This window comes from Geotrypetes seraphini, chromosome 2 (assembly GCF_902459505.1).
Source record: "Geotrypetes seraphini chromosome 2, aGeoSer1.1, whole genome shotgun sequence".
Classification (NCBI taxonomy): domain Eukaryota; kingdom Metazoa; phylum Chordata; class Amphibia; order Gymnophiona; family Dermophiidae; genus Geotrypetes; species Geotrypetes seraphini.
This window is the reverse complement of record NC_047085.1, coordinates 383,945,473-383,963,172: the sequence shown is the minus strand read 5'-3', so window position 1 is coordinate 383,963,172 and position 17,700 is coordinate 383,945,473. Positions and strand designations below refer to the sequence as shown.

Here is a 17,700-nt window from a genome sequence, read left to right as displayed (position 1 = left end):
GCTCAGAAGACAGAGAAAATTTGAGTCTTTTACTTTACCATCCTCTTAAACCCTACTGGCTTTCTTTCACCATTATTGAAACCTTTCTAATGGGACTCCCTAAATATCCTGTTTCAATAGTATCCTTCAAGGATATCTCACATCAAATCATCTGCTCCTGGGCGACTATCGGCTTTCCCCCGCATCTCAGTTTAAAAGCTGCTCTATCTCCTTTTTAAACGTTAGCTCCAGCAGCCTGGTTCTATCCTAGTTAAAGTGGAGTCCATTCTTTTGGAACAAGCTCCCCCTTTCCCAGAAGGTTGCCCAGTTCCTAACAAATCTAAATCCCTCATCCCTGCACCACTGTCTCAACTACACATTGAGACTCCTGAGCTCTGTCTGCCTCTTGGGTCCTGCGTGTAGAAAGTTCCAATCACTGAAAAGGAATTTGGGGTAGAAAACTTTCTAGATTTTCAACTATATCACCAAGCATCATTGGTTTTCAGAAAGCACAACTATATTTTTTAGACCTAGAAACAATAATAACTGCTCAAAGAATCCAGGTTCCTCTGAAGTGTAAAGAGGACATGGTATTATCAGCTACTTGGGTGGCTTTTCAAGTTTTGGAATTAAAAAGTTATGCACAAACTGGTGTTTTAACAGAATGTCCTTTTGGAATAATCCTAGATTCAAAATCCCCTTGTCTTCCTATTGTTAAAACCACCCATGATTACTTAGGAATTGACAGGCATTTCTATTGTCACTGATTCTTCAATCAATGTGTATTCTACCAAGCTGAGAGCTATTTCACTTGAGGTGAAAGTGAAGATGCAGAGCACTGAGGCCAGTTTAAAATCGGGAAGATAAGAGCCATAGAGACATCGAAGGAGATTAAAGCAAATAATATTGTATTGATTAAGTTATTCTACTTAATATGTGATTGTAATCCATCCTAAAAAGTTCTAAAGTATTCAGAAGGGAAATGAGAACAACAAAGTCAATATCTTCATAACTTTTTTAGATATCAGAAAAAAGTATCTGGAAAATGAAAATGTGATTGGAAGTCTATATAAGAAGGGATAGAAAAATAGCAGCTTAAGACAAATCAAGACTAAGGTACAAAGAAATGAAGAAAGAGTGGACAGAAGAAAGAAATAATATTTCAATGGAGTGAGTGAAATAACTGGAATGAGAATGAAGTATAATAAAGGAGAAGAAGAGAAACATAGGGGAAAAGAAAAGCAGAGAAGATAAACAGAACAAAAGAACAGTGATGGTGTTAAATTTGAAGGACACCAATTGGCTTGCTTGGAAGCAAAGCAGCAGCTTGAAAAACACAGACACACAGTGTATATAATTAATTTATATTTAGTTCATGCCTTTTTCATAGGGAACTCAAGGTGAATTACATTACATACAGCATGTTTTGTCCCAGAAGACTTACAGTCTAAGGGTTAGATTTACTAACACACATTAATGCATTAACACACTTCTCCCCCAATTCTATAAATGGCACTTTGAGTTGTGTGTTCAAATATGGACGTGTAACTTACTTAAACAAGCCAATTAGTGTTGATAACTGGCATCCTAACAAGCAATTATTAGTGCTAATTGGATTTAATAAAGAATTTTGCGTGTAAATTTGTGTTCAGGATTCACACCTAAATTTTACACACAAGTCCAAAAAGGGGGCACAGAAATGGGAGGTTCATGGGCAGATTGGAGGCATTATTAGAATTTACATGTGAAATTACAGTGAAATTACAGAATAAGGGGGTCTGTGTCTAGTTTTGGCATGAGGATTTGCACCACGTTAAAACTGGTAGAAATGGACATGCATAAAGTTAAGTATGGTTCCCAGGCATAAGCGCTATACCATAAACTGTGCCTCACTTTAAGTGCTGTTTAAAGAATAGAGCTCAGTAGGTTTTTAGCTGCCGTATATAGAATCTAGCTACATACACGGAACAATTTATAGATTATCCAACCCACACTTAGATATATATAAACTAGCAAAATGGGGGGTCTAAAGGATAACTTCTAATACCTTTATTCAACAGTTTCTCTTTTGCACAAAAAGTGCTTTAAATTATGAATGGTTTAATATGTTAACCCATTTATTTTAAATTTGAAGATAGAACTAATCCCCAAAATCTATAATGAGGTTGAAGTATCATAAATATGCATAATTTTCAGAAGAGACCTCTTATAACTTAGATGTTATTTCAAGTCTTCATTCTGAATGCATGTGATGTAATCATTTACTTTACAACCTCTTTCCTACCCACAAATTTGATTATATTCTTTATAAATTTATTTATTGAAAACTTTATTAGCAGAGAAGTAAAAAAACTAACTAACTGGGGAGTGCAGATTAAAAATTTTTTTTTTAAAAAATTATTTAATTTCATCAATTGTACTGTAATCCAAATCTATATTTTATACAAGAGCAACAACACTTATCTTAGTGGCTTTCCAGCCGGAGCCAATGTTGGGGGACCATGAACTGCCTGACGCTCTCACTAAATTTAGAGCGTTTCAGCTAATAAAATAGCCTTCTTCGGGGGACGATATCGCTGTTGTGCCACTTGCTTTCTGAATTTATGAACCTTCTTACCTATATAGTATATAGAATCTAGACCATTACTACTAGTTAATGCACTTATTTTTATACAGACTCCATTAAAAAAGGAACCTATATTCAAGTATTAACAAAAGCTAGTAAGTCTAAACTTAAGTTTGTACATAAGGCAAAAGAGAATAAAGTGTCCTGAACAGAATTACAAAAGACATCAGCAAAATGTAAACTCAGGCGTTCCTGGTTCTAAGAATGGCTGTTTTTACCACTATCCTGCTCTTCCATGTCACCCCCACTAGTTAAATGATCTGCTATTTCCTAAAGATCTGCTATTTTTAAAGAAAAAGTTACAGGAAGATTTAGAAAACTTCTAATTGGACAATTAAAAGGAATGCATTATAATAAGAAAAAGTACACGTATGAGTATTTCAGAACTCTTCTCATGCAGATGACAAGCAGCCCTTTGATTGCTCTAGCATTTTGATAATACTTGAATACAATTTATTTATTTATTCAATTGTTTTAGCCTGTCCTCCCAAGGGAGTTCAGAATGGGTTACAAATCAGGTACTCAGTGTACCTATATTAATGCTCAATTATTTCAGAAGCTGTATAGAAACGATTTAAATTAAATCAACGCCACCTTATATTTTTGTTACCTGTTTATAAAGCAATTGCTCATTTTCTCTAGCATAACAGAAAAGAACATCTGTAAGAATTTTTCTCACATTCTCTTGCTGGAAATACTGCATTTCGGGAAACCTGAAAAAGAAAACACTATTATAATTATCATAGCTTAACAGGAAAAGATTACCTAAGACATCTTACAATTCCTGCAAGGATGTAATTAGAATATTTTGGTAAGCCTAGACAATGCTAGGCTATCTATCTAGCTTATCTGTAACTTCAGTTCACTCTTATTGGGGTTCTGAATATGTGCACCACAAAACAAATTAGAAGCCTCAAGTGTTGTAGATTTACTCTCTGCTAGAGAATGATGCTAATGGAATTTTATTAGCATACATTTAAACAAACAGTACCACCTATTCTCCTTCAAGAATCAACTTTTCTGCTGACTGACCTCCTTTACAATATTGATCACTAGTCTTTAATCTCATTACATTAACGGGTGCTGGAATAGATGTGTCTGTCTGTCTGTCTTTCTTTCTGTCTCTCTCTCTCTCTCCTTGGCCGCTGTCTGTATGTCTTTCTGTCTCCCTCTGTCGCTCTCTGTGTTTGTCTGTCTTTCTACCTCTTTCTCTCTCTCTCTCCTTGGCTGATGTCTGTCTGTCTTTCTGTCTCTCTCGCTCTCTGTGTCTGTCTATATTTCTGTCTCTCCCTCTCTCCTTGGCCACTGTCTGTGTGTCTGTCTGCCTTTCTGTCTCTCTCTCTCTCTCACCTTGGCCGCTGTCTGTCTGTCTCTCTCCTTGGCTGCTGTCTGTGTGTCTTTCTGTATCTTTCTCGCTCTCTCGTTGGCCGCTGTGTGCCTGTGTGTCTTTCTGTCTCTTTCTCTCTCGTTGGCCGCTGTGTGCCTGTGTGTCTTTCTGTCTCTTTCTCTCTCCTTGGCCGCTGTGTGCCTGTGTGTCTTTCTGTCTCTTTCTCTCTCTCTCCTTGGCCGCTGTGTGTCTTTCTGTCTCTCTCCTTGGCCTCTGTGTGTCTTTCTGTCTCTTTCTCTCCTTGGTCACTGTCTGTGTGTCTGTCTGTCTTTCTGTCTCTTTTTCTCCTTGGCCGCTGTCTGTGTGTCTGTCTGTCTTTCTGTCTCTCTCTCTCCTTGGCCGCTGTCTGTGTGTCTTTCTCTCTCTCTCGTTGACCGCTGTCTGTCTTTCTGTCTCTCTTTCTCTCCTTGGCCGCTGTCTGTGTGTCTTTCTATGTCTTTCTCTCTCTCTCGTTGTCCGCTGTCTGTCTGTCTTTCTCTCCCTCCTTGGCCGCTGTCTGCCTTTCTGTCTCTTTTTTCTCTCTCTCTCCTTGGCCGCTGTCTGTGTGTCTGTCTTTCTCTTTCCCTCCCTCCCGTTCCCCGTCTGTGCCCTGCTCCCCTTCCACAGGGAAGTAAATGACTCAGAGGTGGGCAGTCCCTCAGCTGTGACAACAGGCAATCCTGAATGCTGGCTTCCCTGGCAATTCATGCTGGAGCTGGCTGGCAAGAAGCCACAGTTAAATGCCTTGAACAACACTTGCTTGGAAGTCAGAGGGAGCGCCCTCGCTGCACAGATGGATTATTAAGATGACAGTCCAGCACAATAAGACATTAGCTAAGTGGGAAAAGACCTGAGGATTTTTCAAATTTCAGCGCTCCCAACAGGGCTATAATAACAGGGAGCAGCAGTGGTTGTGGCCTTCCCTCCCCTAGCTTGTTTGCCGCTGCCTTCTTCTCTCCCCGATGTCAGCTGAGAACATGTGCACGTGCCGCACACGCTCCCAATATGTGCATGCACCGCACTCTCCAACATTTCTCTGCCAGCCACAGAGCTACGGACGCATAGAGCCACAAAGATTGAAGTGCACATGCGCGCTAAGGGTATTATTATATAGGATAAAGATGTTGAAAAGAATTGGCCCCAGGACTATCTCTGAGGGACTCCATTGATCATCATTATCTTTCTTCAGAGTGAACACCATTTATCACTACTCTCTGTATACTGTGGCCAATTCCCACAGGACCTAGGAGAGATCTTAATCACTCCAATCATAAAGGAACACAAAGGCCCAATAGATAGCCCCTCCAACTACAGACCTATCGCTTCAATACCATTGTACGTTAAAATAATAGAAGGCCTAGTGGCACAATACCTCACCGAATATCTGGAAAAACATAACCTACTCCACCCCTCACAATCAGGATTCCGAACTAACCATAGTACAGAAACACTACTTGTCACATTACTAGATACAGCCCGACAACACATCAGTAAAGGAAGAAAAATGATATTAATACAATTAGACCTCTCCGCAGCATTTGACCTAGTTGACCACACCTTATTACTACAAATTCTCGACGCCATAGGAATCTCAGGCAAGGTCTACAAATGGTTTCAGGGATTCCTCAAATCTAGAACCTACAGGGTAAAATACAATGATATCAAATCAGAACCATGGATAAATCCCTGCGGAGTTCCACAAGGATCACCTCTCTCACCTACGCTCTTCAACCTCTTTATCTCCTCCCTAGGAGCCACTTTAGATACCCTAGATGTCACATCTTTCAGCTATGCTGATGACATCACCATAATCCTCCCCTTCGACCCATCAGAGACCACCACCACAACAAAGCTAGAAACAACCTTAGACACAGTAGAAAAATGGATGATGGATCACAAACTAAAACTAAATTCTGAAAAAACAAAATTCCTTTTGTTCGAAAAAACCCAAACTCCTACCATCACTGAACTGAAAATCAAAAATACCAAATACCCAATACAACCCGAACTAAAACTCCTAGGAGTTACGATAGACAGATGTTGCACAATACAGCCCCAGATCAACAAAACAACCCAGAAAGCTTTTCTAACCATGAGAAATCTCCGTAAAATCAGAAAATTCTTTGACCAAGCACAATTTAGACTAATCGTCCAATCCCTAGTCTTAGGTCTGCTGGATTATTGCAACTCCCTATATCTTCCTTGTCCAGCCACTATGATAAAACAACTCCAGACCATACAAAACACCGCCCTCAGATTGATCTACTCACTCAAAAAATATGATCACATAACAACTGCCTTCTTAGACTCTCACTGGCTACCCATACAAGCACGAATCCAATTCAAATTCCACTGCCTGATATTCAAAGCATTACACGGCTCTTCCTCCTCCTATCTAAACAACCGCTTAAACCAAATCTCCACCTCAAGACACAGAAGAACCTCGAACCCTTTCGCCTTCCCCCCACTCAAAGGCACACAACGCAAGAAAATGTTTGACAACCTTCTGGCAAAACAAGCAGCAAAAATCAACCATTCCATCTCCAATCTTATGACAATATCAGACAACTTCAAAACATTCAGAAAAGAAATCAAAACCCTGCTTTTCAAAAAATTCATCCAAATATCTTAACCCCTTCTCTTTTACCTCCAGAAGATTCACCTACCTTCAGATAACCTTCCCCCAAATTACCCACCTTAACACCTTCCAATTAAACAAATACCATAAATAGATTGTAACCTACCCTCTCTAACTGCATTCCATATGTATTTTTCATACAGTTCTTCACTGTCAGTTTAATTTCCATCCTATAAGTTCACGTAGAATTTTTCTTTTTTCAACCATCTTTATTTTCTCTTCTTTATTAATTTCCAGGTACTTTAGTTAGATTGTGAGCCTTCGGGACAGTAAGGGAATTTTTTAAGTACCTTCTTACTTCTCATTTATAATCTTAATGTATATTTTCTTCAAACCGCTTAGAACCTAACGGATGTAGCGGTATATAAGAAATAAATTACATTACATTACTGTCACTAATCTAGTCTACTACCTTGAGATCTACCAAAGCTGTCAAACTAAGGATCAAGATATACAATTTCAAAGGGGAGGCTCAAGAACAAAGCCTTACTGTATTAATAAGTCTCTTATTTGGAACCATAGAAAAAGTCTCCCTGAAATCCATATAAACCACATCTAGAACATCTCTTGATCCAACTCTCTTGCAATCTGATTGAAGAATTGAACCAGATTTGCTTGGCATGTCGTCCCTCTGGCTGTCTTGGATTTTGTGCTCCATGTGATGGGTACACAAAGAGAAGGACAAAGGAAAACCAGAACACAGAAATGAATTGCAAAACTGGGTATGTATGGATCAAGAGCAGAACACAGATTAAGAGCCAAGGAGCAAGACTGAAATTTCAGAAATAGAGCAAAAAGTAGGCCAGAAAAGCAGATGTTTCAGAGGACATATCACATAAGTCAGTTGAAACAGCAAAGGTATGTATGTCTCTGTTATGCTTCAAATATACTTGTACCAATTGGGGAATATACTGAACTGAACAAATGAGGCCTATCCTAATTCATAGGTAACTGGAAAATAAATACCCTCAGCCTTTCTCTGACTCAGTGTTTTATGTTGCTCTACTTCAGGTTCCCAACCTCTGCTCTCTAGGGTTGCTAGTTGATGCTTCATAAACCCTGACATTCATTATCCTTTCCTTTAATGATAGCAATAGTTCATTGGTAAGTTACATATCCTAATATATGAGAAGTGTGTGATGCAGTGGTTAGAGCTACAGCCTTAGCAACCTGAGGTTGTGGGTTCAAATCCCTCACTGTTCCTTGTGACCCTGGGCAAGTCACTTAATCCCCTCATTGCCCCAGGTACACTAGATAGAGCTTGAGCCCACCGGGACAGAAAGGGAAATATGGTAAAGTACCAGAATATAAACCACTTAGGATATTACATTACATTACATTAGTGATTTCTATTCCCCTTGTGCCTTGCGGTTCTAAGCAGATTACAAATTAGAAGATATCGGACATTACCGAGAAAATTATATAACAGTGATTCTTGTACATTACATAATATAGTTGAGAAGTTACATATAAAGATTCAAGTAGTTATAGAATACAGTGGAGAAAAACAATATGTTCAGGTAATAGAAGATTACCTAGCATTTATTTTTTTATTTTTGGAAGGTGAGGTTTGAGGGAATGACTGATGTGCTATTCGCAGGGGAGAAAGCATGTACGAGTGGGAGGAGATTAGTGAGTGAGGACGTGTTTTTTGAATAGGACTGTTTTGATTGCTTTTCGAAACACTTTGATGTCTGTTGTTTTGATCATCAGTTTGGTGATGGTGGGGTCAATTTTCGCTGCCTGTGTCGCCAGAAGGCTGTCGTAAAGTTTCTTACGTCTGGTACCATTATGGGGGGGGAAGGTGAATAGGTTCTGAGTTCTCCTTGATCTGGGTGAGTGGTAGCGGTGAAGGCGGTTGCTTAAGTAGCTGGGGGCAGTGCCATGGGTTACTTTAAAGAGTAGACAATAGAATTTGAATTGAGTTCTTGCTTTTATTGGAAGCCAGTGAGTGTCTACATAGGCGGGAGTGATGTGGTCAAATTTTCTAAGAGCTTAGATGAGTCTGATGGCAGTGTTTTGAACGGTCTGCAGTTGTTTTATCATGTTGTTTGGGCAAGGTAGGTAGAGGCTGTTGCAGTAATCTAAGGTACTAAGTATGAGGGATTGTACAATGAGTTTGTAGTGTTCTTTGGTAAGGAATTTTCTTATTTTTCTTAGGTTTCGCATGGTGAAGAATGCTTTTTGTATGATTTTGTGGATATGTGTTTGCATTGTGCAGCATCTGTCTAGTTGTATTCCCAGAATTTTGAGAGTGCTCTGAATTGGATATTTGGTTCTCTAGTAGTAGGAATTTGGTTTTCTCTGCATTCAGTTTCAGCTTATGGTTCTTCATCCATTTTTCTACAGTTTCCAGTGTTGTTTTTAGGCGTCCGTTGGAGATGGGGTCATGGATGTCGTAGGGGAGGAGGATGGTTATGTCATCCGCGTAGCTGAAAGATGTTATGTTTAGGGCATCTAGGGCGGTGCCTAAGGAAGCTATGAAGAGGTTGAAAAGTATGGGCGATAGAGGGGATCCTTGTGGTACTCCGCATGGGTTTGTCCAAGGATCTTTTGACTTAACTCGATATGATCTTGTTTTAAGGAAGCCTTGGAACCAGTTGTGAACTTTACCTGATATTCCTATGGCATCAAGTATCTGGAGTAGTATTGGGTGGTCAGCTAAGTCGAATGCTGCTGAGAGATCGAGTTGGATGATTAGTAACTTGATTCCTTTGCTGAGGTGCTGTCGGGCTATGTCTAGTAGAGATACCAGTAGTGTTTCTGTGCTGTGATTAGCTCTGAAACCAGATTGAGTTGGATGCAGAATGTGGTTGTCTTCTAGGTAATTGGTGAGATATTGTGCTACTATGCCCTCTATAAGTTTGACGTATAGTGGGATAGAAGCAATTGGTCTATAATTTGTTGGGTTGTCTATTGGGCCTTTGGGGTCTTTTAGTATGGGAGTGATTATGATTTCGCCAAGATCCGGAGGGAACAGACCTTCCCTGAGGGTGGTTTGCAACCATAGCGTGAGGCATGCTTTGAATTTAATGGACGCTGTAGCAAGTAGATAGGGTGGACAGTTGTTCAGATCACAAGAGGATTTGCTGTATTTTTTGTACAGCCAGTCGAGGTCTGACCATTGTGTCGTTGGGAAGTTGTTCCAGATCCTATTTGCTGGGATGGCTTCGTCTATTGTGGGATTTATTAGCAACTCTTCTATGATGTTTTGGGAGTGGTTGAATGTGGATCTGATTGTGGCGATTTTATTTTTGAAGTGGTCCGCTAGTTGAGAAGCTGATGGGGTCTGGGTTCCTTGGGTGACGAGGAAGGGTTTGGTATCGGTGAGGTTTTTTACAATGCTGAAGAGTTTTTTGGTGTTCGGTTTTTCGGTGCCGATGAGTTTGGAGTAGTAGTCTTTACGTTTTTCCTTCAGTTTGATGTTGTATAAGTGGCATATAAATAAATATTGGAACAAATTGAAAGATTATGGCATGTCATTTCTTATCTGTACCTCTAAAGATATGATGGTGTTTCACAGCTTTATATACCATTTGTTATCTTTAATAAAACGTGGAAAGCACTAGTGCATGCTTACTGCACATTAAAAAGGCTTACTGTGGGTCGTATGCTGATGTCTCATGGTAAATTTGCCTGTTTGCACCCGTACACAGTACAGTAAAAAATATTTTCTATTTCTCACAAAGAGGCATGTTTGGGGTAGAGAGTGAGCCTGACATCACTAATCAGTTAGTTTAGGAGGCACTGCCACATGCTAGTTGATTAGTGTGGGGCTAGCATGTGAGCCCTTACAGCCTATAAAATCGGTGGTGGTAGGGGTTCATGTAGTGACTTTTTTTTTATGGTTGTGCAATAATGACAAAATTAGTGTGTTGCCATTAATTTGGAAAATGGGAACGAAAGACATTTTCTGGCCACAGCACAAGTGGCCTTAGCACATGGGAAAGACACTTGTAAGCGGTGTGCTAAGGCTACTTTTGACATGGTTTTAGTATAAGGACACTTTATTTTTTATTGTCAAATTTAACTGCATATAAAAATGTACTATATATTAATACATATGTACAATGTTTAATGTAACTCATACGGGGAGTTTAACAGATGACAGAGCCTAATTTCAGCACAACAGTTCTTCATAGACAATTACAGATGTCATAAGCATGGAATGGAATCATTGATTTCCTATTTTTAGCCAGTAATATATTATATGTCCATTGCTAGGCCTGTTCCTGAATGCATTTATGCCTTTAGAGGTATAATTAAAAACTGATTAAGCTTTTGCATAAACTCTCTCACAGATGGCATTTTCTTTTTTTAAGTGGAAATAGTTCAGGATGTTCTACATTAAAATACATATATAATTGGAAACTGAAAATTCATAGTTATCTTAGCTACAGGGCCATTGCTAAATGAGTAAGATATCTATATTTCTCTCATTCTAGTATAAGGAATGATTCTTTTCAATGGGGATCTGCCTGCCTACCTTTTAACAGAATGAGGAGTAAACACTGGTAGTTCTGTAAACAGTTTACATCCAAAATGTTAAATATTTCAATAACAAAAGGCACATCCAAAGTCAGAAGCGCCATACTAAGGGCTGGATTCTCTAATCGGTGCTATTGTCGGTGGCTGCATTAAAAGCGGCCGATCATATGACAATCACGCAACGGTGCTGGGTACAGAATCATGCCTCCAGCAAAGGTAGGTGCTGGAAATGTAGGCCAGGGTTTTCCAAGCCTACATTTCCGGCGCCTATCTTTGATGTGAATTGCGCCTCCATTGGCCACTTCTGGTGTTAGCCATACCCACAATGGTGTTAGGCGGCCTAATGCATCTATGGAGGTAGGTTTTTTAAGATGCCGATAAGCTAAGTTAAAATGGCACTTAAATGGCATTTTTTACTGAGCTTGGGCACCTAAAAAAGGCACCGTTTAGAGAGAATCCAGGCCTAAACGTATAGGGACAATTTTTAAAGGGATTTCCATGGGAAAATTGCCCACCCTCCATATAGAGAAAAGAGGGGCTGCTGGGTGCAAGGATTAGGGCTATCCTAGTTTTCAATTTGAAATATTTGTGCATTCATTGTCTAGAATATTTTGAATCTGCATTTAATAGTGCCACTGCAACATTTTCAAAAGGAAAGTCTCTTTGAAAATTAGCTTGCAAGTCCATGATTAAAAACACTACAAGCACCATTGCTACTTTAAAAACTGACTGAATGTTTGTTTATCCTGAAAGAAATGTAATTATTCTATGCAAGATTTTTTTTCTTTCTTCTTCAGATAGCTGCAATTTGAAGATCTTCAGGAGGAGATCTGAAAGATAATTGTGGTATTGATGGAAAAGCAGCTCAAGATGAAAGAAAAGATCTGATAATTTTGAAATACATTTAGTGTTATTCTTAGCTTGTTTGAAAACGTGGTTTTAATCTTTTGTTTAAAAATGCTAGCCAGTGGGAAGTAGACTCTTGGCCTGGTTTGTGAGGGCGGTGGGGGTGGGGTTATTCTTCCGTTTTGAGGCTGCGGGGGACTGATGGACGGTTGGTCATGGAGGACCGTCAGATCTGCCAGATTTTTCAGGATTATTACTCTGCTCTCTATGGTGCCCCTGTGGCCTCAGGATTGGATATCTCCTTTTATCTGGATAATGTCTCTTTGCCAACGGTGTCCCCCTCTGCTTTGGTTAAACTTAATGTCCTGGTGACGGAGGGTGAAGTAGAGGGGGCTATCTCTTGGAGTGCTCTGTGTAAAGCTCCTGGGTTGGACGATTTTAGGGAGGAATTCTACAAACATTTGCAAGGAGATATTGTCCCTTCTCTGGTTTGGATGTATAACACCTGCATTGATACGGAGACCCTTCCAATGGGTCTTAATGTGGCCCAGATTGTGCTCTTGCCCAAGCCCGATAGAGATCATACCTTACCGGGATCGTATCGGCCTATTTCCCTGTTGAATTTCAAAGCCAAGCTGCTGATGAAGGTTCTGGCTACTCGCCTGGCTCAGGTGCTCCCTTCTCTGATTCATGAATCCCAGGTGGGCTTTGTAACGGGTCGGCACATAGCTAAAAATATGAGGGGGTTCTTATGTCTCTGGAGCGAATAGTGCAGGATCGGAGGCCTTCTCTACTGATCAGCTTTGAAACAGAGAAAGCCTTCGACAGGGTGCGCTGGGATTTTCTTTTTGCCACTCTCCAGGCCTATGGGTTTAGTGGGCAATTAATACAGGCTATTCAGATGTCATATATGAGTCCTCAGGCTTGTCTTCGAGTGAACGGTGTTGACTTGGACTGTTTCCCCATTTGTTGCAATACGTGGAAGGGTTGCCCCCTGTCACTACTTTTATTTATTTTGACTTTGGACCCCCCTCATTCAGGAGACTATAGCTGCGCCAGACGTTCCGGGCGTGTCTTTAGGAACCCAAGAATTTAAAATTGCTGCTTTTGCCGATGATTTATTGGTCCATATTCAAAATCCTAGGGAATCTCTCTCCGCCCTGTTGATGCTCATTCAGAAATACAAGGACTTTGCGGGTTTGTGGTTAAACTTGGACAAATCTGAGGCTTTGGCACCAGTGGAGGCTGTGAGGTGGGACTGGGATACTCCTTTTCCGCTCCAGTGGGCAGATGGTTCTTTTCGATATTTAGGGATTCTGCTCCCCCAGCGGGTGGCAGATTTATATACGATCAATATTCAGCTATTACTGGCGGAGACTAGGTAATCTACTTCTGTCCTTATTTGGTAGAATTAATTTTTATAAACTGATCTTATTTCCCAAATGGCTCTTTGTGCTGCAGGTTCTCCCTCTGAAATTGTGTAGTAGGGATCTTTCTCGACTTAATCGGCTGCTTTGTCGGTTTTGCTGGACGAATAAAAAAAATCTAAGATTCGTTTTCCCTTGTTATTCGGTAATTGGGCTTCGGCGGTTTGGGGCTTCCTGATCTAGCACTATACAATCTGGCTTGTTTGCTTCGCCATGTAGCGGACTGGTTTTACAGCACAGCACGTTACAGTCCTTTAGATTTAGAGCAAGCTTTTGTGACCCCATATCACTTTTATTCGCTCTTGCAGGTTTCTTGGAAGCTTCTGCCTAGGGATCTTAGAACCAGTTGGCTCATTTCAGAAAGGGTTTTTTCATTCTCTGGAAACTTAAATCCATTAAATCATATTTTGATACCTCAGCATTCAGAATCCTGGTACAATCCCTTGTACTGAGTCAACTTGATTACTGTAACATTGCCTATTTAGCAATCTCCCAAAGGAATATGCAACGTTTACAATTAATGCAAAATGCAGCGGTCAGACTAATCTTCGGGCTAAAGAAATTTGATCACGTGACACCTTACTACCGGCAGTTACACTGGCTACCGATGAAAGCACGCGTAAAGTTTAAGTTCGCCTGCCTCTGCTTTAAAGTACTATATGGACTAGCCTTTCTTCTCTTTTTATACTTTGTACATCGCTTAGCAAACCGATTAAGTGATACATCAAATATTAATAAACTTGAACTTGAACATATCTGACCTTTTCTCCTTCTCAGCCAATAGACACAAGAGAAGCTCACATTTGAACTTCGTTTCCCCCCCAGTTAGAGGATGTAAACTAAAAAAACACCATGAACACCTTCTCTCACATCAGGCAGCATTATGGGGTAAAGATCTAGAACAATTGCTTTTACCCACTACTTAACACATCTGTTCCTGAAGTATCTAGATAGCTGACCCATACATCTCTCTCCTCATTAACGGTTCTCTTGACCTATCAACCACTTGCTTTCACCTCTTTTATGTTCAATCAATTTGTACCTTCTTTTATTCTTTTGTAAACCGCATAGAACTTCACGGTACTGTGGTATATAAACTGTTATTATTATTATTTTATTATTATTATTTCTCCTTCACGTGAGGCCTGGATGGTTTTGATATTGCGCTTGAGAGGCAATTCCCAGGTATCATCTTTATTGCCCATTAGGGGAAATGTGGCTTTTTTGCCAGGGAGGGAGAACAGAGCTTTTCAGTGCTGGGAGGAGCTTGGCGTTACCTTGCTTGAATATCTTACGGGCCCGGAGGGGACCTTGCTTGCTTATGCTGATTTTTCTCGCAGGATAGAGACTACTTGAGGGATTGTTATGCTTTCTGCCAACTTAAACATTATCACCTTTCCTAGGATAAGACGGCGATGAGCTTTCCTTTGGGGGAGCGGTTACGTCAATTTTTTGATCCGATCTCTGAGGGACTCTTCTCTATTTCTCTTCTTCACAAAGCACTGCTGGCATTGAGTCCTGCTAAGGACTTCCTGCTGTTCCATGGTAGATGGGAGGGTGATCTTGGGGGTGTGGTGTCTACATGGACGATTCAGCTTAGTATTTCACGTACTCCCTCTGAGGTCTGTTGTGCTCGTTTATGGGAATGTGCCTTGCGGGTCATACAGAGAGCCTATATTACCCCCTCCCAGTTTCATAGAATGGGCTATGCCCCAGATCCTCATTGTTTGAAATGTACCTTGGCAGAGGCCACTTTCTTTCATGTTTTTTGGCATTGATCCTCTGTGCAAACCTTTTGGAAGCGTACTGGAGTCTATATTAGACGCATTCTGGGCCAGCCCTTGCTGCTATCTCCTAAGGTGCTCCTTTTTGGCTTCTTGGGTTCCTGTGAGGTTCGAGGGAAAGGAGCTCGATTGTGGGTTCGTAAGCTTGGTATTTTGGATTTGAAAGCGATTTTGAAAGTGTGGACCTCACCGGATTCCTCCTCGTATTGGGGTTGGAGACTGGCTATCCTTGAGTTATTGGGTTGGAGGCTAAGGATGCACGAAAAGCAGTTTTTAGCTGTTTGGGATCCCTATCTTAATTCTTTACCACCTCAAAAGCGCAGCCAAATTTTGAATTTGCTTTAAGTCTACCCTGTTTTCCACTGCTTTTTGGTTTCCTTCTACCTCGTCTCTATTCTGTGGGGTTGGGTGGGGGAGCTAGCTTGGGGTAGGGAGTGTTGGGCGGGACTTAATTGTTATTTATGGTTATTTCCTGTCTGGTCCCTTTTTTTCTTTCTCTCTTGCTACTGGCTCTTGGGATGTGGGACTGGACATGTGTTGGGGGGGCGGGTCTATCTTAATTTGGAACATGTGTCAAAATTGTTAATGCCATGACTGTACGTTTTTGTTTCCGCTGTTATTCTTATTCTTTTATCATCAATATTAATTGTTTTGCATAATGGGAGGGGGAGGGGTTTGGGTTGGGAGTATTTCTGTATTATATTGAATACCACCACTGTTCGTTTGTTGAGTGTATCTTCCTTTATTGTTCAATAAAAATTGTTTGCACTTAAAAAATGCTAGCCAAACTTAAGTGGATAAAGTCATGAGTGAGGCCCAATGGAATGCATTCTAGCATATTGAGGGAGCTCATAGAATTTCTGATTAGATACGCTGAAGAATATATTATGTTCAACCATAATATCTAACTTTAATAAAGAGAACAATTCAAATAATCCACCAACAATACATCCTGTAATGCAGTTTGTCTACTGCATAGAATTACGTTGGAAAAAAATGCTGTTTCCTTTTTGTTCAAAACTGCACTTATTGATTTTTTTGTTCCACGATGCACACTGTGGGGCCTGACCTGAGGAATGGTGATTGAAACAGTAGATGATTAAATAGTGATAACATATGCTGTAGATTCAAAAGGCTTTCTGAGGCTAAAATAATATTTCATGATCTCTGGGCTCTTTTGAGTTGTATATTTTGTTATAACTTTTTTATTTATGTGGTTCGTTTTATATCCTGTCCTGTTACAGGTAAAAATACATAATGCATAGACAAATGGCTTAAATTTACATATACTGTATACAGTATTGACTGAACATCTTAGGTATACAATTTGGTCATCTTAGGTTATCTTGGTTTACATAATAGAGTTAACGTACAAACATAGAGGGGCATAATCGAAAAGGATGTCGAAGTCCTTTTATGTCCATCTCGCAAGTCGTCCAAAGTAAAATACAGCTTAAGACACATTTTCAAAAGATACGTCTAACTTTTTTTCGTTTTGAAAATCGTCTAATTATACGTCCTGCCGATCTGATCGTCCAAGCCACTAAATTGTCTATCTTTATACCACATTTTCATCCAACTTTCCGTCCAAGTCCAAAACGCTTAGAACAAGCCCTGCTGGACGTGGGAGGGGTCTGCAAAGTGATGGACTGCACACCCAGACATGCCACCTAAATAGTGGGGTACCTTACAGGGCACTGCTGTGAACTTCACAAAAAGGGTGCCATGTCTTCTCCTCACTACAGCTCCCTTATAGGTCATGGTGAGCCCCCCCAAAACCATCTCCAGAATCCCCTAGACCAACTTATCTACCACCCCAATGGCCTTTATGGCTGCAGGAGCCACTTATATACCACTACAAAAGGGTTTTGGCGGTGTATAGGGCAGTGCACATGTTTAAGTATCAATACAGTGATTACAGGGGCTTATGGGCATGGGTCCTTCTTTCCATGAGTCCCTAACCCACCCCCAAGTTGACTTAAGCTGCCTCAGTGCTGGACGACTAGGCTTTCCTATGCCAGGCGGCCAGGTGATGATGGTCCGGAGGCTGAATATTAAAGTTGTGATTCAAATTTTTATGGGGGTGGGTTGTTGATCACTGGGGTAGTGTGTGGGGTCTGTTTTATGTGTTTTCAGTGCTTATCTGGTGACTTAAGGTGGGTTTTTGTGACTTAGACCATGTTTTACATAGTCTAAGTCACAACGTCCAAGTTCCGTCTAGGCTCTGTTGTAAAACTTTCGGTTATACATGCTGTACGACTAAGTCTAAGCTGGCCCATGTCCCGCCCACCTCACGCCCTCAATACACCTCCTGAAATGCCCCATTTAGCTTTGGTCGTTCAGCAGCACTATGAAGGCCTAGGTCATTTAGAAATACATCCAAAACCCGGTTTTATTATCGGCATTTATAGAGAGGATCCATTTTATTTCAATAGCTAAAAGGGTGAGCGATAAGTAATAATACTGGGAGAAGATAGGAGTATATGTAAAGAGGTAAGTCTTTATTGTTCTCCTAAAGTTCAGAGTCCACTGAGGGATCTGATGCA

General features: G+C 40.5%; 1 protein-coding gene across 20 annotated transcripts in view; it reads right to left on the bottom strand.

Annotated features, from left to right (window-relative positions):
* TBC1D5 (TBC1 domain family member 5) overlaps positions 1-17,700 on the bottom strand; it is a 759,729-nt gene that overhangs the window by 298,715 nt on the left and 443,314 nt on the right. For all 20 annotated transcript variants that reach the window (XM_033930686.1, XM_033930692.1, XM_033930693.1 and 17 more), the window contains one exon: positions 3,216-3,318. In XM_033930686.1, coding sequence (XP_033786577.1) covers positions 3,216-3,318 — 103 coding nt within the window. The remainder of the gene's footprint in view (positions 1-3,215; positions 3,319-17,700) is intronic.